This window comes from Elephas maximus, chromosome 9 (assembly GCF_024166365.1).
Source record: "Elephas maximus indicus isolate mEleMax1 chromosome 9, mEleMax1 primary haplotype, whole genome shotgun sequence".
Lineage (NCBI taxonomy): Eukaryota > Metazoa > Chordata > Mammalia > Proboscidea > Elephantidae > Elephas > Elephas maximus.
In genome coordinates, this window is record NC_064827.1 from 53,702,568 (window position 1) to 53,721,921 (window position 19,354).

A 19,354-nucleotide genomic window follows, 5' to 3' on the forward strand; every position below is an offset into this window, starting at 1 on the left:
CCAGGGAGAATCTGGTGGGTTCCAACCATCGACCTTTTTGGTTAGCAGCGCAGCGCTTAACCACTCCGCCGCCAGGGCTCCTTTAAAAAGCAATACTCAGACCAGCTACTGACAGTACTGAATTCTGTACATGTATGTACCCATAACCAAAATCCAGAAAAACATGTGGTCCCGGTCGAATCAATTCCGGCTCATAGAATATTTAAAAGTATGCGCTCAGGAGCCAGACACCCTGGGAAACCCTTTCTTCTCCACTCACTAGTTGGACAAGTTGCTTATACGTTCTGTGACTCAGTTTATCTATTTGTAAAAAGAAATCACTATGACGGATTTTATAAGGTTGCTACGAGAATTTTAAAAAGCATTTGGTATACAGCCTAGCACTCAGAGCTCAATATTTTCCATAGTAAGAGGTTTCCAATATAATTCCCTGAAATCCCCCAAGAAAGTTCTGCCACGGTACATTATAACTTTACATACAGCTCTTCAACGCAAGACGAACACCTGCTTGCCAAGCACAGTCCTTTTCTTAACTACTAACGTCAAACACCTACTTGCCCGCCCCACCTTCTCCTCTGGGCCCCAGCACAGCTGTAGGCTGCGAGTATCATCACCTCCTCCGGACGTGAAAACAGAGAATTAACCCCCCCGCCCCGTCAGAAGCCGAGGAGAGGCGGAGCCAGAACGCGCGCGACCCAGAGTCCTCAGAATCCCCTCGCCCACACAGTCCCAACAAAGCGCCTCTTCTGTTTCTGTGGCATCTGGGCCAACCCGGAGATTCTCTGACGCTTCTAATACACAGCGAAGGCACCCAGAGGAAAACCTTCACACCTGCCGGCCTCCCCATCTCTGTGAGCCGACACAGCCGCAGCCCGCCCCACAGCCCGCCAGGTCCTCGAGGAGGCGGAGCTTCCAAGGCGAGGTCCGCAAAGAGGCGGGGCCTGGAGCGGGGCGGGGCTGACGAAGCTCGAGGCCCCAAGGCTGAGGCTTGGGTCTGCCCGAGGTGTGCCGGACGCCCATATCAACATATGCCGCTTACTTTTGGGGTAGCCAGGACGGCGCCGCCGCGTACCCGGAACTGTCATGGCCAGAACTTTCTTTCCCATCTCTCTGTCATTTAGATCCCTAGATTGTAGGGAAAACATGGAACGAGGAAATCAGGCAACTTTTAGGCGCCAACAGAGGAAATAGGCTGTGGAGGCGGGGTCCTTTGCTCGCGCCTAAATTCAAAGGAATAAATAGTTCCGGCACCGGTGCTGGCCGCGGGGCGAGTGTTGTAGCCGGTATGGTGGAGCACACATCCTAGCGCCCGAAGGCGGGCGAATTTCACCCGCACTCCACCCTTGTGGCCTCGCGGAGCCCTCGGGCGTCTCTAGCCCAGGCGGCCTGAGGCAGCGACGAGGTCGGTGCGTGAGCGCGGCTGGTTGGGCCTTGTATTCCCGGCGGTAGGTTGGGGTGGATGAGTAGCAAGGAGGGTCTCAGTTGGGAATTAAGGCAGGAAGGCTCATTTCTGTGCAGCTTTGGAGTGTGGTGGGGGAGTGTTGGCAGAAAGCCTGGTGAGGCGAGGTAACAAACAGCCTGAGTAGAAGCAGGAGTCTGGAGAATATATGCGGTTCGTCTATTTACCGACCCCTCAGACTCAGTCACTATTAGGGGATAGAGCGGTGGATGTAAACAGAAATCTTAGGGGACCTTACATTATAATAGGTGGGACAGACAAATACGGTCTAGTATCACCCTTAAGTGCAACGAAGGAAAAAGAAAGGGTGAGTAGATGAGCAGAAATGCAATTTTACATGGGGAGGTCAGGAAGAACCTTTGAGAAAAGATGTGAATGCAGTAGAGTGCCACGTGGTATTGTTTTTTTTTTTTCGGGGGGGCGGGGGTGGGCAGTTTACAGGCAAAGGGTGTGAAATAATCAGTTTAGCTAGAATATGATAGAGGTAGAAGGCAGGTCTAGAAAAGTAAATCGGGAAAGTTCTAAGGACTTTGGGTTCCAGGCAGAAGTTTCATTAACTTCTAAATCGTGGTTAACTCTATCGTGATTTTAAATAAGGGAACGATATCTTTACATCAGAGTTAGCTTGGCAAGTGGCTGTTTTATTTCTTTTGGGCTGTCATGCCTATGTTTTAGTCTTTCACATTCAGTATGAGTCCAGTCTTGCCTTCCACTTACATTTTGTTATTTTTGTTTTGTACAGAACTAGTTTGTGACCTGTTTGATCGTAGCAGAGGTTTACCAGTCCAAGGCAATTGTGAAAATGCATATTAAGTCAATAATTCTGGAAGGATTCAAATCCTATGCTCAGAGGACTGAAGTCAATGGTTTTGACCCCCTCTTCAATGCTATCACTGGTTTAAATGGTAGTGGAAAATCCAACATATTGGACTCTATTTGCTTTTTGCTGGGCATCTCTAACCTGTCTCAGGTAAAGTGTAAACTTTCTAATTTGTATGAATTTAAGTTTGGCAAGGAAGTCTTCACTGAGCTTAGAAACTATTGCTACCATTCTTTTTTCCTTTGATATTTAAGTACTGTGTTTTGTATGTTATGTGAATTATCTTAAATCTCACTGCAACTGTTGAAGATGAGTACAATTATCACTCTATTTTTAAATGAGAAAATAGAAACTTTGCGGGTTAAGAAATTTGCCTGAGGTTCATCTTCTTAGGGTATGCTGGAGCAACACTCAAACTCAGACATCCTTACTTTAGGCAGCCTCATCCTGGAGTCTGTATTTTTTCTCCTGCACTGTAATGCCTGTAGAGGACCTACTACTAATGGGCGTGAATGAATAGCAAATTTCTTAGGCACTGTCTTCCCTTAAATCTTTCCGATGGACTTTTGCTAAGAAACAGTAGAAAACCAGTTCAGGGTTGATGATGTCCTAGAGAGAAAGGTGCCCGTTGTAGTTTGCCTGTTTTCCTTGCCAGTAGATGCCACTACTTATCCTTGACTACTTAATGGATGCAGCATAGGTGGGCTTTCCAAAAGCAAGAAGTACATTTGCTACTTTGTGCACTATGGGGTTTTATAATTAATAATTTTTCTCCTTCTGTTTTAGGTTCGGGCTTCTAATTTACAAGATTTAGTTTACAAGAATGGGCAGGCAGGTATTACCAAAGCCTCAGTGTCAATCACCTTTGATAATTCTGATAAAAAGCAAAGTCCTTTAGGATTCGAGGTACATGATGAAATCACAATAACAAGGCAGGTGAGTGACTACTCATATTTGATACCATTTTTAGTAATATGGCTTTACACAAAGTGCAGGAGATAAAGAAAAGTCACGAGTAGAATTGACACCTCAAATACTGGCTCATTCTTCAAGAATACTTTTTTTGTGTCAGAATTTTGATCTTGGAAATTCCAGCATTAACTGAGAGAATCGAAAGGGGCCTGAAGTTATCCATTCAGTATAAGTACTCAACCATACTTGAATCTTAAACCATACTTGAACCTTCTCTGTCTGTGCTAGAATACCTCCAGTACCTGGGATCTTACTGTCCTCTGAGGTAACCCATTCCATTTGGACAGGTGTAATTAAAATAGGGCTTCTATAAATTGGCCAGAGTCTGCTTTTTTGTAGCCTCATACATTAATCTATATATTTGAGAGCTCCAAGAGCAAATCTTATTTATTCCATATTCCAGCATTTAATTCTTAGCTGTACTCTAAGCTAAAGCTCTCCAGTTCTTTTAATTGATGTTTAATTGTTTTCATTTTCTTCACTTGCATGACCACTCTAAATATGTTCCAGTTCTTTATAATTTTTTCTGTTTTTAAATGAGTTGTGCCTCAAATCGAGCATATACCAGCATTGGTCTTGTTAGAACAGGATTAAGTCAAATTGTTAACTTCTTTCCTTTTAGGTTTTCTACCTCTGTATTACGCAGTGTGGCATTGGAGGGTTCATAATACCTTACAAATTCGTACTGAATTTACTTAAAACCACTTTTAATTTTTATATGTGCAGTATCACTAAGCTATGTTACTACCATGTTTGTATCTTTTAAGTTACTTTAAACCAACGCAGGACCATACATTTCTCTTTTTAAACTTTTTTCTTATACTCTAACCATGTTATCAGCTTGTCATGGTTTTCTTTTTAATTCTGTTAATGCCCATTTACTTTCTCCCATAGCATGATTTCACTTACAGTTTTTTCCCTCTATTTTAATCAAGGCCAATGTGTTTTTTTTTCTTTTTGTGCTTTAAGTGAAAGTGTATAAATCAAGTCAGTCTCTCATACAAAAATTTATATACACCTTGCTATATACTCCCAGTTACTCTCCCCATAATGAGACAGCGTATTCCTCTCCACCCTCTATTTCCCTATCCATTCAGCCAGCTTCTGACCCCCTCTGCTTTCTCATCTACCATCCTGACAGGAGCTGCCCACATAGTCTCATGTGTCTACTCAATCCAAGGAGCTCACTCCTCACCAGTATCATTTTCTATCCTATAATCCAGTCCAATCCTGTCTGAAAAGTTGGCTTTGGGAATGGTTCCTGTCTTGCGCAAACAGAAGGTCTGCGGACCATAACCTCCGGGGTCCTTCTAGTCTCAGTCCTTCTAGCCTCAGACCATTAAGTCTGGTCTTTTTGCAAGAATTTGAGGTCTGTATCTCGTTGCTCTCCTGCTCCCTCAGGGGTTCTCTGTTGTGTTTCTTGTCAGGGAAGTCATCTGTTGTAGCTGGTTATCATCTAGTTCTTCTGGTCTCAGACTTATGTAGTGTCTGGTTTATGTAGCCCTTTGTATATTTTAGGCTCATAATTATCTTGTATCTTTGGTGTTCTTCATTCTCCTTTGCTCCAGGTGGGTCGAGACCAATTGGCCGCTTGCTGGCATTTAAGACACCAGACGCCACCCTCTGATGTGGAATGCAGAATGTTTCCTTAATAGATTTTATTATGCCAGTTGACCTAGATGTCCCCTGAAACCTTGGTCCCCAGACCCCTCCCCTGCTATGCTCGCGTTGGAAGCATTCAGTTTATTCAGGAAACTTCTTTGCTTTTGGTTAAGTCCAGTTGTGTTGACCTCTCCTGTATTGTGTGTTGCCTTTCCCTTCACCTAAAAGTTCTTATCTACTGTCTAATTAGTGAATACCCCTCTCCCTCCCTCCCTGCTCTCTTAACCATCAAAGAATATTTTCCTCTCTGTTTAAACTATTTCTCAAGTTCTTATCATAGTGGTCTCATACAATATTTGTCCTTTTGCAGCTGACTGATTTCACTCAGCATAATGCCTTCCAGATTCCTCCATGTTGTGAAATGTTTCACGAATTCATCATTGTTATTGATGCATGGTATACCATAATTTATCCATTCATCTGTTGATGAGCACCTTGGTTGCTTCCATCTTTTTGCTGTTGTAAACAGTGCTGCAGTGAACATGGGTGTGCATATACCTGTTCTTCTAAAGGCTCTTATTTCTCTAGGATATATTCCAAGGAGTGGGATTGCTGGATCTTATGGCAGTTTTATTTCTAGCTTTCTAAGGAAGCGCCAAATTGATTTCCAAAGCGGTTGTACCATTTTACATTCCCACCAGCAGTGTATAAGTGTTGCAGTCTCTCCACAACCTCTCCAACATTTATTATTTTGTGTTTTTTGGATTAATGCCAGCCTTCTTGGAGTGAGATGGAATCTCATTGTAGTTTTCATTTGCATTTCTCTAATGGCTAATGATCATGAGCATTTCCTCATGTATCTGTTAGCTACCTGAATGTCCTCTTTGGTGAAGTGCCTGTTCATATCCTTTGCCCATTTTTTAATTGGGTTATTTGCCTTTTTGTTGTTGAGTTTTTGTGGTGTCATGTAGATTTTAGATGTCAGTTGCTGATTGGAAATGTCAGAGCTAAAAACTTTTTCCCAGTCTGTAGGTAGTATTTTTACTGTTTTGGTGAAGTCTTTGGAAGACCATAGGTGTTTGATTTTTAGGAGCTCTCAGTTATCTAGTTTCTTTTCTGGTGTTTGTGCATTGTTTGTAATGTTTTGTATACTGTTTATGGCGTGTATTAGGGCTCCTAGCTTTATCTCTATTTTTTCTTCCATTATCTTTATTGTTTTAGATTCTATATTTAGGTCTTTGATCCATTTTGAGTTAGTTTTTATGCACGGTATGAGGTATGGGTCTTGTTTCATTTTTTTGCAGATGGACATCCAGTTATGCCAGCACCATTTGTTAGAGACTGTCTTTTCCCCATTTAACAGACTTTGGGCCTTTGTCAAATATCAGCTGCCCATATATGGATGGGTTTATGTCTGGATTCTCAATTCTGTTCCATTGGTCCATCAATCTGTTGTCGTACCAGTACCAGGCTGTTTTGGCTACTGTGGCAGCATAATAGGTTCTAAAATCAGGTAATGTTAGACCTCCCACTTTGTTCTTCTTATTCAGCAATGTTTTACTTATCCAGGGTCTCTTTCCCTTCCATATGAAGTTGAAATTTGGATCGGAATTGCATTGTATCTATAGATCGCTTTTGGTAGAATAGACATTTTCAAAATGTTAAGTCTTCCTGTCCATGAGCAAGGTATGTTTTTCTACTTATGTAGGTCTCTTTTGGTTTCTTGCAGTAGTGTCTTGTAGTTTTCTTTGTACAAGTCTTTTACCTCTTTGGTAAGATTTATTCCTAAGTAGGTTACATTCTTGGGGGCTACTGTAAATGGTATTGATTTGGTGATTTCCTCTTCGATGTTCTTTTTTGTGGGTGTAGAGGAATCCAACTGATTTTTGTACGTTTATCTTGTATCCTGATGCTCTGTTGCACTATTAGTTTCAGTAGTTTTCTTGAGGATGCTATAGGGTTTTCTGTGTGTAAGATCATGTCATCTGCAAATAGAGATACTTTCACTTCTTCCTTATCAATCTGGATGCCTTTTATTTCTTCATCTAGTCTAATTGCTCTGACTAGGACCTCCAGCACAATGTTGAGTAAGAGTGGTGATAGAGGACATCCTTGCCTGGTTCCCTATCTCAAGGAGAATGCTTTCAGACTCTCATTTAGGATTATGTTGGCTGTTGGCTTTATATAAATGCACTTTATTATGTTGAGGAATTTTCCTTCTGTTCTCATTTTGCTGAGAGTTTTTATCACGAATGCGTGTTGAACTTTGTCACATGCCATTTCTGCATCAATTGGTAAGATCATGTGATTCTTGTCTTTTGTTTTATTTATATGATGGATTACGTTGATTGTTTTTCCAATGTTGAACCATCCCTGAATACCTGGTATGAATCGCACTTGGTCATGGCGAATTATTTTTTTGCTATGTTGTTGAATTATATTGGCTAGAATTTTGCTGAGGATTTTTGCATCTAAGTTCATGAGGGATGTAGGTCTGTAATTTTCTTTTTTTGTGGTGTTTTTACATGGTTTTCGTATCAGGAATATGCTGGTTTCATAGAATGTGTTTGGGAGTATTTTATATTTTTCTATGCTCTGAAATACCTTTGGTAGTAGCGCTGTTAACTCTTCTCTGAAAGTTTGGTAGAACTCTGCAGTGAAGCCCTCTGGGTCAGGCCTTTTTTTTTTTTGTTGGGAATTTTTTAATTACCTTCTCAATCTCTTCATTTTTTATGGGTTTATTTACTTGTTCTATCTCTGTGTTAGTTTACAGAGGTACTGTGTTTCTAGAAATTCATCCATTTCTGCTAGGTTTTCAAATTTTTTAGAGCACAATTTTTTGTAGTAATCTGATATGATTCTTTTAATTTCAGTTGGGTCTGTTGTGATATCACCCATCTCATTTCCTATTTGGGTTATTTGCTTCCTCTCTTTTTCTTTTGTCAGTTTGGCCAATGGTGTATCAATTTTGTTAATTTTTTCAAAGAACCAGCTTTTGTTCTTGTTAACGTTTTCAATTGTTTTTCTGTTCTCTATTTCATTTAATTCAGCTATAATTTTCGTTATTTGTTTTTTTCTGGTGCCTGAGGGTTTCTTTGTTACTCTCTTTGTATTTGTTCAAATCGTAGGGATAATTCTTTGATTTTGGCCCACTTTTCTTTTTGTATGTGTGCATTTATTGATATAAATTGACCTCTGAGCACTGCTTTCACTCTGTCCCAGAGGTTCTCATAGGAAGTATTTTCATTCTCACTGGATTTTATGAAGTTCTTTATTCCATCCTTAACGTCTTCTGTAACCCAGTAATTTCTGAGCAGGGTAGTGTTCAGTTTCCAAGAGTTTGATTTCTTTTCCCTGCTTTTTCTGTTACTGATTTCTACTTTTATGGCCATATGATCAGAGAAGATGCTTTGTAATATTTCGATGCTTTGGATTCTTCTAAGGCTTGCTTTATGACCTAATATGTGGCCTATTGTAGAGAATGTTCTCTGTGCGCTAGAAAATAAAGTATACTTAGGTGCTGTTGGGTGGAGTGTTCAGTATATGTCTGTGAGGTCAAGTTGGTTGATTGTGGCATTTAGATCTTCCATGTCTTTATCGAGCTTCTTTCTAGATGTTCTGTCCTTCATTGAAAATGGTGTATTGAAGTCTCATACTATAATTGTGGAGCTGTCTATCTCACTTTTCAATGCTGTTACAGTTTGTTTTATGTATCTGTCAGCCCTATAATTGGGTGCAAAAATATTTAATATGGTTATATCCCCCTGGTATATTCTCACTTTAATCATTATATATTGTCCTTCCTTATCCTTTTTGCTGGATTTAACCTCAAAGTCTGTTTTGTCAGAGATTAATAATGCCACACTTGTTTTTTTTTTTATTAACTTTTATTGAACTTCAAGTGAACGTTTACAAATCAAGTCAGACTGTCACATATAAGTTTATATATATCTTACTCCGTACTCCCCCGGCTCTCCCCCTGATGAGTCAGCCCTTCCAGTCTCTCCTTTCGTGACAATTTTGCCAGCTTCCAACTCTCTCTATCCTCCCATCCCTCCTCCAGACAGGAGATGCCTACACAGTCTCAAGTGCCTACCTGATATAATTAGCTCACTCTTCATCAGCATCTCTCTTCTACCCACTGTCCAGTCCCTTTCATGTCTGATGAGTTGTCTTTGGGGATGGTTCCCGTCCTGTGCCAACAGAAGGTTTGGGGACCATGACCGCCGGGATTCCTCTAGTCTCAGTCAGACCATTAAGTATGGTCTTTTTATGAGAATTTGGGGTCTGCATCCCACTGATCTCCTGCTCCCTCAGGGGTTCTCTGTTGTGCTCCCTGTCAGGGTAGTCATCGATTATGGCCGGGCACCAACTAGTTCTTCTGGTCTCAGGATGATGTAGGTCTCTGGTTCATGTGGCCCTTTCTGTCTCTTGGGCTCTTAGTTGTCGTGTGACCTTGGTGTCCTTCATTTTCCTTTGCTCCAGGTGGGTTGAGACCAATTGATGCATCTTAGATGGCCGCTTGTTAGCATTTAAGACCCCAGACGCCACATTTCAAAGTGGGATGCAGGATGTTTTCATAATAGAATTATTTTGCCAATTGACTTAGAAGTCCCCTTAAACCATGGTCCCCAAACCCCCGCCCTTGCTCTGCTGACCTTTGAAGCATTCATTTTATCCCGGAAACTTCTTTGCTTTTGGTCCAGTCCAATTGAGCTGACCTTCCATGTATTGAGTGTTGTCCTTCCCTTCACTTAAAGCAGTTCTTAGTTCTTATCTACTAATTAATCAGTAAAAAACCCTCTCTCTCCCTCCCTCCCTCCCCGCCTCGTAACCACAAAAGTATGTGTTCTTCTCAGTTCATACTATTTCTCAAGATCTTATACTAGTGGTCTTATACAATATTTGTCCTTTTGCCTCTGACTAATTTCGCTCAGAATAATGCCTTCCAGGTTCCTCCATGTTATGAAATGTTTCACAGATTCGTCACTGTTCTTTATCGATGCGTAGTATTCCATTGTGTGAATATACCACAATTTATTTACCCATTCATCCATTGATGGACACCTTGGTTGCTTCCAGCTTTTTGCTATTGTAAACAGAGCTGCAATAAACATGGGTGTGCATGTATCTGTTTGTGTGAAGGCTGTTGTTTCTCTAGGGTATAGTCCGAGGAGTGGGATTTCTGGGTTGTATGGTAGTTCTATTTCTAACTGTTTAAGATAACGGCAGATAGATTTCCAAAGTGTTTGTACCATTTTACATTCCCACCAGCAGTGTATAAGAGTTCCAGTCTCTCTGCAGCCTCTCCAACATTTATTATTTTGTGTTTTTAGATTAATGCCAGCCTTGTTGGAGTGAGATGGAATCTCATCATAGTTTTAATTTGCATTTCTCTAATGGCTAATGATCGAGAGCATTTTCTCATGTATCTGTTAGCTGCCTGAATATCTTCTTTAGTGAAGTGTGTGTTCATATCCTTTGCCCACTTCTTGATTGGGTTGTTTGTCTTTTTGTGGTTGAGTTTTGACAGAATCATGTAGATTTTAGAGATCAGGCGCTGGTTGCAGATGTCATAGCTGAAAATTCTTTCCCAGTCTGTAGGTGGTCTTTTTACTCTTTTGGAGAAGTCTCTAGATGAGCATAGGTGTTTGATTTTTAGGAGCTCCCAGTTATCTGGTTTCTCTTCGTCATTATTGGTAATGTTTTGTATTCTGTTTATGCCTTGTATTAGGGCTCCTAAGGTTGTCTCTGTTTTTTCTTCCATGATCTTTATCGTTTTAGTCTTTATGTTTAGGTCTTTGATCCACTTGGAGTTAGTTTTTGTGCTTGGTGTGAGGTATGGGTCCTGTTTCATTTTTTTGCAAATGGATATCCAGTTATGCCAGCACCATTTGTTAAAAAGACTATCTTTTCCCCAATTAACTGACACTGGGCCTTTGTCAAATATCAGCTGCTCATATGTGGATGGATTTATATCTGGGTTCTCAGTTCTGTTCCACTGGTCTATGTGCCTGTTGTTGTACCAATACCAGGCTGTTTTGACTACTGTGGCTGTATAATAGGTTCTGAAATCAGGTAGAGTGAGGCCTCCCACTTTCTTCTTCTTTTTCAGTAATGCTTTGCTTATCCAAGGCTTCTTTCCCTTCCATATGAAGTTGGTGATTTGTTTCTCTATCCCCTTAAAAAATGACATTGGAATTTGGATCAGAAGTGCGTTAAATGTATAGATGGCTTTTGGTAGAATAGACATTTTTACTATGTTAAGTCTTCCTATCCATGAGCAAGGTATGTTTTTCCACTTGAGTATGTCGTTTTTAATTTCTTGTAGTAGAGCTTTGTAGTTGTCTTTGTATAGGTCTTTTACATCCTTGGTAAGATTTATTCCTAAGGATTTCATCTTCTTGGGGGCTACTGTGAATGGTATTGATTTGGTTATTTCCTCTTCGGTGTTCTTTTTGTTGATGTAGAGGAATCCAAGTGATTTTTGTATGTTTATCTTGTAACCTGAGACTCTGCCAAACTCTTCTATTAGTTTCAGTAGTTTTCTGAAGGATTCCTTAGGGTTTTCTGTGTATAAGATCATGTCATCTGCAAATAGAGATAATTTTACTTCCTCCTTGCCAATCCGGATACCCTTTATTTCTTTGTCTACCCTAATTGCTCTGGCTAGGACCTCTAGCACAATGTTGAATAAGAGCGGTGATAAAGGGCATCCTTGTCTGGATCCCGTTGTCAAGGGAAATGCTTTCAGGTTCTCTCCATTTAGAGTGATGTTGGCTGTTGGCTTTGCATAGATGCCCTTTATTATGTTGAGGAATTTTCCTTCAATTCCTATTTTGGTGAGAGTTTTTATCATAAATGGGTGTTGGACTTTGTCAAATGCCTTTTCTGCATCAATTGATAAGATCATGTGGTTTTTGTCTTCTGTTTTATTTATGTGGTGGATTACATTAATGGTTTTTCTAATATTAAACCAGCCTTGCATACCTGGTATAAATCCCACTTGTTCGTGGTGAATTGTTTTTTTGATATGTTGTTGAATTCTGTTGGCTAGAATTTTGTTGAGGATTTTTACATCTATGTTCATGAGGGATATGGGTCTGTAATTTTGTTTCTTTGTAATGTCTTTACCTGGTTTTGGTATCAGGGAGATGGTAGCTTCATAGAATGAGTTGGGTAGTATTCCGTCATTTTCTATACTTTGAAATACCTTTAGTAGTAGTGGTATTAACTCTTCTCTGAAAGTTTGGTAGAACTCTGCAGTGAAGCCGTCCGGGCCAGGGCTTTTTTTTGTTGGGAGTTTTTTGATTACCGTTTCAATCTCTTTTTTTGTTATGGGTCTATTTAGTTGTTCTCCTTCTGAATGTGTTAGTTTAGGTAGGTTGTGTTTTTCCAGGAATTCATCCATTTCTTCTAGGTTTGCAAATTTGTTAGAGTACAATTTTTCGTAATAATCTGATATGATTCTTTTAACTTCAGTTAGGTCTGTTGTGATGTGGCCCTTCTCGTTTCTTATTCTGGTTATTTGTTTCCTTTCCTGTATTTCTTTAGTCAGTCTAGCCAATGGTTTATCAATTTTGTTAATTTTTTCAAAGAACCAGCTTTTGGCTTTGTTAATTCTTTCAATTGTTTTTCTGTTCTCTAATTCATTTAGTTCAGCTCTAATTTTTATTATTTGTTTTCTTCTGGTGCCTGATGGATTCTTTTGTTGCTCAGTTTCTATTTGTTCAAGTTGTCGGGGCAGTTCTCTGCTTTTGGCTCTTTCTCCTTTTTGTATGTGTGCATTTATCGATACAAATTGGGTCTGAGCACTGCTTTTGCTGTGTCCCAGAGGTTTTGATAGGAAGTATTTTCATTCTCGTTGCATTCTATGAATTTCCTTATTCCCTCCTTAATGTCTTGTATAACCCAGTCTTTTTTCAGGAGGGTATTGTTCAGTTTCCAAGTCTTTGATTTGTTTTCCCTAGTTTTTCTGTTATTGATTTCTACTTTTATTGCCTTGTGGTCTGAGAAGATGCTTTGTAATATTTCGATGTTTTGGATTCTGCAAAGGTTTGTTTTATGACCTAATATGTGGTCTATTCTAGAGAATGTTCCATGTGCGCTAGAAAAAAAAGTATACTTTGCAGCAGTTGGGTGGAGAGTTCTGTATAAGTCAATGAGGTCAAGTTGGTTGATTGTTGTAAGTAGGTCTTCCGTGTCTCTTTTGAGCTTCTCACTGGATGTCCTGTCCTTCTCCGAAAGTGGTGTGTTGAAGTCTCCTACTATAATTGTGGAGGTGTCTATCTCACTTTTCAGTTCTGTTAAAATTCGATTTATGTATCTTGCAGCCCTGTCATTGGGTGCATAAATATTTAATATGGTTATGTTTTCCTGATCAATTGTCCCTTTTATCATTATATAGTGTCCTTTATCCTTTGTGGTAGATTTAAGTCTAAAGTCTATTTTGTCAGAAATTAGTATTGCTACTCCTCTTCTTTTTTGCTTATTGTTTGCTTGATATATTTTTTTCCATCCTTTGAGTTTTAGTTTGTGTCTCTAAGTCTAAGGTGTGTCTCTTGTAGGCAGCATATAGATGGATCGTGCTTCTTTATCCAGTCTGAGACTCTCTGTCTCTTTATTGGTGCATTTAGTCCATTTACATTCAGCATAATTATAGATAAGTGTTTAGTGTTGTCATTTTGATGCCTTTTTATGTGTGTTGTTGACAATTTCATTTTTCCACTTACTATTTTGTGCTGAGACGTTTTTCTTAGTAAATTGTGAGATCCTCATTTTCGTAGTGTTTGACTTTATGTTTGTTGAGTCGTTATGTTTTTCTTGGCTTTTATCTTGAGTTATGGAGTTGTTGTACCTCTTTGTGGTTACCTTAATATTTACCCGTATTTTTCTAAGTAAAAACCTAACTTGTATTGTTCTATATCACCTTGTATCACTGTTTGTATGGCAGTTCTATGCCACCTGTATTTAGTCCCTCTCTTTGATTATTGTGATCTTTTACATACTGACTTCCATGATTCCCTGTTATGAGCATTTTTTTTTTTTTTTAATTAATCTTAATTTGTTTTTGTTATTTCCCTATTTGAGTTGATATCAGGATGTTCTGTTTTGTGACCTTGTGTTGTGCTGGTATCTGATATTATTGGTTTTCTGACCAAACAGTATCCTTTAGTATTTCTTGTAGCTTTGGTTTGGTTTTTGCAAATTCTCTAAGCTTGTGTTTATCTGTAAATATCTTAATTTCGCCTTCATATTTGAGAGAGAGTTTTGCTGGATATATGATCCTTTGCTGGCAGTTTTTCTCCTTTAGTGCTCTGTATATGTCGTCCCATTCCCTTCTTGCCTGCATGGTTTCTGCTGAGTGGTCTGAACTTAATCTTATTGATTCTCCCTAGAAGGAGACCTTTCTTTTCTCCCTGGCTGCTTTTAAAATTTTCTGTTTATCTTTGGTTTTGGCAAGTTTGATGATAATATGTCTTGGTGTTTTTCTTTTTGTATCAATCTTAAATGGGGTTCAATGAGCATCTTGGATAGATATCCTTTCGTCTTTCATGATGTCAGGGAAGTTTTCTGTCAGCAGATATTCAACTATTTTCTCTGTGTTTTCTGTCCTCCCTCCCTGTTCTGGGACTCCAATCACATGCAAGTTATCCTTCTTGATAGAGTCCCACATGATTCTTAGGGTTTCTTCATTTTTTTTAATTCTTTTATCTGATTTTTTTTCAGCTATGTTGGTGTTAATTCCCTGGTCCTCCAGATGTCCCAGTCTGCATTCTAATTGCTCGAGTCTGCTCCTCTGACTTCCTATTGCGTTGTCTAATTCTGTAATTTTATTGTTAATCTTTTCGATTTCTACATGCTGTCTCTCCATGGATTCTTGCAACTTATTAATTTTTCCACTATGTTCTTGAATAGTCTTTTTGAGTTTTTCAACTGTTTTATCAGTGTGTTCCTTGGCTTTTTCTGCAGTTTGCCTTATTTTGTTTCTGATGTCTTGAAGCATTCTGTAAGTTAGTTTTTTATATTCTGTATCTGATAATTCCAGGATTGTATCTTCATTTGGGAAAGATTTTGATTCTTTTGTTTGGGGGGTTGTAGAAGCTGTCATGGTCTGCTTCTTTATGTGGTTTGATATCGACTGCTGTCTCTGAGCCATCACTGACTGGGACGCTGGCTCCAGGCTCCGAAAAATAGTCGCTGCTTCCCTGTATTTGTTCGTTCTCCGTCTCTAAATCTTTGTTTGTTGTTCAGGGTTCGTAGATTGTTATGTATGTGGTCGATTCACTTGTTTTTCCGAGTCTTTGTTGCAAGAGGGATCCGAGGTAGCATCTACCTAGTTCGCCATCTTGGCCCTGCCTCCCACACTTGATGTTTTTTGATTGTTGTTTGCTTCATATATGTTTTTCCATCCTTTGAGTTTTAGTTTGTTTGCATCTCTAAGTTTAAGGTGTGTCTCTTGTAGGCAGCTTATAAACGGATCATGTTTTTTTTTTTATCCATTCTGTCACTCTATCTCTTTACTGGTGCATTTAGTCCACTTACATTCAGGGCGATTAAGGATAGGTATGAGTTCTGTGCAGTCATTTTGATGTCTTTTTTTGTGTGTTGTTGACTGTTTCTTTTCCCCACTTGATTTTTTTTGCTGAGTAGTTTATATATTGTCTTTGCTTCTTATTCGTTGTTATTGATTTTATTTCTGTTGAGTCAGTTTTTTTCCTGTATTTTATTTTGATGAGTAGGATTGTTAGTCTCTTTTGTGGTTACCTTAATATTTACTCCTATTTTTCTAAGTTTAAACCTAACTTTTATTTCTTTATATTGCCTTGTCTTCCTCTCTGTATGAAAGATCTCTGACTATATTTCTTAGCTCCTCTTTATTGTTTTAGTGTTGTCCTCTTTTACATAATTATATCGCTGTTTCCCAGTTTTGCGCATTTTTTTTGTCTTGATTTATTTTTGTGATTTCTCTATCTGGGTTGAGACCTGATTGTTCTGTCCTGTGTTCTAGTCTTGATATTAATGGTTTTCTAACCAGAGAACTCTTTAGTATTTCTTGTAGTTTTGGTTTGTTTTTTACGAATTCTGTAAACTCATGTTTGTCTGGAATTGTCCTAATTTCGCCTTCATATTTGAGAGACAGTTTTGCTGGATATGTGATTCCTGGTTGGCAATTTTTTTCCCTCAGTGCTGTGTATAAGTCTTCCCATTGCTTTCTTCCTGCATGGTTTCTGCCAAGTAGTCTGAGCTTGTTCTTATTGGCTCTCCTTTGTAGGTGACTTTTTGTTTACCCCTAGCTGCTCTTAAAATTCTCTCTTCATCTTTGGTTTTGGCAAGTTTGATTATAATACGTCTTAGTGACTTTGTTTTGTGATCTACCTTACGTAGAGCTCGATGAGCATCTTTGATAGATATCTTCTTATCTTTCATGATATTGGAAGTTTTCTGCAAACAAATCTTCAACAATTCTCTGTATTTTCTGTTATCCCTCCCTTTTCTGGTACTCCAGTCACTTGCCAGTTATTTCTCTTGATAGGGTCCCACAGGATTCTTAGGGTTTCTTCAGTTTTTTAAATTCTTTTATCTGATTTTTCTTTGAATGTATTCTTGCCCAGTGTATTATCTTAAGTCTCACTAATTCTGCCTTCCACTTCCTTAATTCTACTCCTCTGACTTCCTGTTGCCTAATTCTGTAATTTTATTGTTAATCTTCTAAATTTCTGATTGGTATCTCTGTAAGGATTCTTGCAGGTTATTAAATTTTTCATTATGTTCTTGAATAACCGTTTTAATTTCTTCAGCTGCTTTATCTGTGTGTTCCTTGGTTTGTTCTTTGCTTTGCTTGATCTCGTTCCTGATGTCTTGAAGTTTTGTATATTAATCCTTTGTATTCTGTTTCTGGTAATTCCAGGAATGCACCTTCATCCAGAAGGTCCCTTGATTCTTGGTTTTGAGAGCTTGTTGAAATGATCATGGTCTGCCTCTTTATGTGATTTGATATTGACTGTTGTCTCCTAGCCATCTATAAGTTATTGTATTAGTTTATTTTATGTTTGCTTACTGTATCCTAGCTTACTTTATTTTGTTTTGATATAAACCTAAATAGGCTGCGTGAGTATGCTAGCTTGATTATTTTCGCCTTTGTAGCTCTAACATCCTCTCACCAGATGGCTAGAACTGTTACTAGGTATATGAGCCTAAGAGTCCATTCACTTTTCTTGTATGGATTCCACTCAGTTGTCCAGAGAGTTGGTCACCAAGTATGTGGTACAGGCTCTGTCTTACAGTCTTAGAGGGGTGGGGTGATTGGTGTAGGCATAGGTATCTGGTTGCAGCAGGGGTCACGCTCTGAACAAGGCAGGGGGCTCACAGCTGTTCCCCGAGCGTCTCTGAGGAAAGCGCGTTCCTGTTCCCTAGAGCACCCAGGTGGATGGGTTCTGCAGCTGGACCATGGGTACCCAATGCTTTTGGTTGGAAGGACTGGGAAGTACCACTTATGCTTGGACCCGTGTTGCAGGTGGCTGGGTGACCTGAGTGGAGCCACCAGTCCTTAGGCCCCTGATGTGGGTAGGTGAGGACCCTGTTTAATAGGCATAGCAATATCAAACATCAAACATTCATCTCTCCTCAGCACAGCAGAAACAGTTGCTGTCTGCCAACAAGGGCCTATTCTCCTGAAGTAGGCCCAAACAGGTCCATGCAGTGGGGAATGGTATTCAAAGTCTATGTACCATTTATGCCTGGACAGGAGCCACTTTTGTCCTGAGCTCCCCACCTTAGTGGAGCTGGCAGATTATCCTTTCCCCCAATTGTGAATTTATTCTTTCTCCAAGGCCGGGAGAATGGCTCAGAACGCTCAGCAGGCCCTGTCTCAGGCCCAGGGAGATCGACAGCCTCTGAAGCTGGCTTGGGGACCGGGGCCGTGGTAAAATAGATGCAAGTATTTATCTTTTGCTTAGAGTGCCATGGTTTTCTGGTTCCAGAGGTATGAGTAGGGTGTGTGGGTGGCTGTCTCTCCCTGAGGAAACCACGGCTGGAATGTTACTGCCAATCCTGCCATGGTCGCTCCAGGAAATGATGCCAAAGGGTTCCCAGCGATTCAGGTCCGGCAACTCCTTGCCGCTTCTTAACTGTCTCCCTCCCTCTTGTCACTCAGGCCGTTTTCTAGCTTTACGTTTGATGTTCAGGGCGCCTAGCTCATTGTAAATATAATCATTTTACTTGTTTTTTTTGGGGGGGGGTCTTTGATGTAAGAGGGATCACCAGAAGAATCTAAGTACTCCGCCATCTTGGCCTTGCCTCAAGGCCAATGGTTTAAAAAAAAAAATGTTGACTAGGTTGGGACAAGATCCTGCTGTATGTTATCAGGCATCCAGCACTCTTTAGGAATTGTCACTGTGCCTGCTACTAATTTACTTAATTGTTCTTGTCCTTGTTTAGTCTGCATCTCCACCTATATCTTGGCCAAAATTGGATTATGAAGACCATACCAAATTATTTTGCATGTACTACGGTCTTTTGTTCACATATGTTGGTACATGAACTACCAGCCTAGTAATCCAGTCAGAAAAAGAAATGAAACCAGGATTTTGCTGTGTATTGGGGATTCTTGAATGCATTGGGATATACAAATAGAAAGAATGAGTAACAGATTTTGCTTTAATAACCTCACAATGTGGTGGGTGAGACAATAATACCCAGTAAATGACAATGTAAGCTATGTAATAGAAGTATGAACAAGCTAGTGTGTGCCATGACTTGTTTTTAATGAATCGACGCTGAAGTTTGGGGATTACTCTTTTTTTGCCTAAGTGGCCACAAGTCATGTCTGTTAATTCCTTTTAGAATCTTGTCCAGGATTGCTATCAAGCCACTTGTCTTTAGTTTTTAATTATTCGATCTCTTTTCCTTTTAAAAATTGAAAAGTGGGGGAAGAAGAGTTAGCTGCAAGTGTGGAAAAATTGCAGAAAGCTGGTTACCAGGGATGGAAAATACATTTCACACATACTTGGAAGCATAAAGCTAGAAATGACCTTATACACCAAGTTCAGTGCAGGAGGAGTTGCGGGCTTATTGTATATGATTATACATCTACTTAGCAGAAATCCCTGGATTAGAAGCCACTAGTCTTGACTCAATGTAGCATTCTTTTTGACCATGCCACACTTCTCCCACTACTTACCTAGGATTGGTTTTCTTTACCATTAGTTAAATGAAAGATGATATACTTGTGAATTTATCACCTTGACACAAGATGTATGTATACATTTATATCTTTTAAAATACTTTTTTTTAGGTGGTTATTGGTGGCAGAAATAAATATTTAATCAATGGAGTAAATGCAAACAACACCAGAGTACAAGATCTCTTCTGTTCTGTTGGCCTTAATGTTAACAACCCTCACTTCCTCATTATGCAGGTATTTTACCTCTGTTTTATAACGGTTTTGGCATCTTTTATTTTTAAGTCATTGCAGTTGGAGAGGTTATTTCTTTTTTGGA

The 19,354-nt window shown here is 39.5% G+C and overlaps 1 protein-coding gene across 3 annotated transcripts in view; it reads left to right on the forward strand.

Annotated features, from left to right (window-relative positions):
- The first annotated feature begins 1,237 nt into the window (after nucleotides 1-1,237).
- Nucleotides 1,238-19,354, forward strand: part of SMC2 (structural maintenance of chromosomes 2) — a 65,492-nt gene continuing 47,375 nt past the window's right edge. The window contains exons 1-4 of one of the 3 annotated variants that reach the window (XM_049896268.1): nucleotides 1,238-1,445; nucleotides 2,202-2,429; nucleotides 3,066-3,215; nucleotides 19,150-19,272. In XM_049896268.1, the coding sequence (XP_049752225.1) occupies nucleotides 2,262-2,429; nucleotides 3,066-3,215; nucleotides 19,150-19,272 (441 nt within the window). In that variant the 5' untranslated portion in view covers nucleotides 1,238-1,445; nucleotides 2,202-2,261. The remainder of the gene's footprint in view (nucleotides 1,446-2,201; nucleotides 2,430-3,065; nucleotides 3,216-19,149; nucleotides 19,273-19,354) is intronic. The other 2 variants (XM_049896271.1, XM_049896269.1) reach the window with 2 other exon arrangements.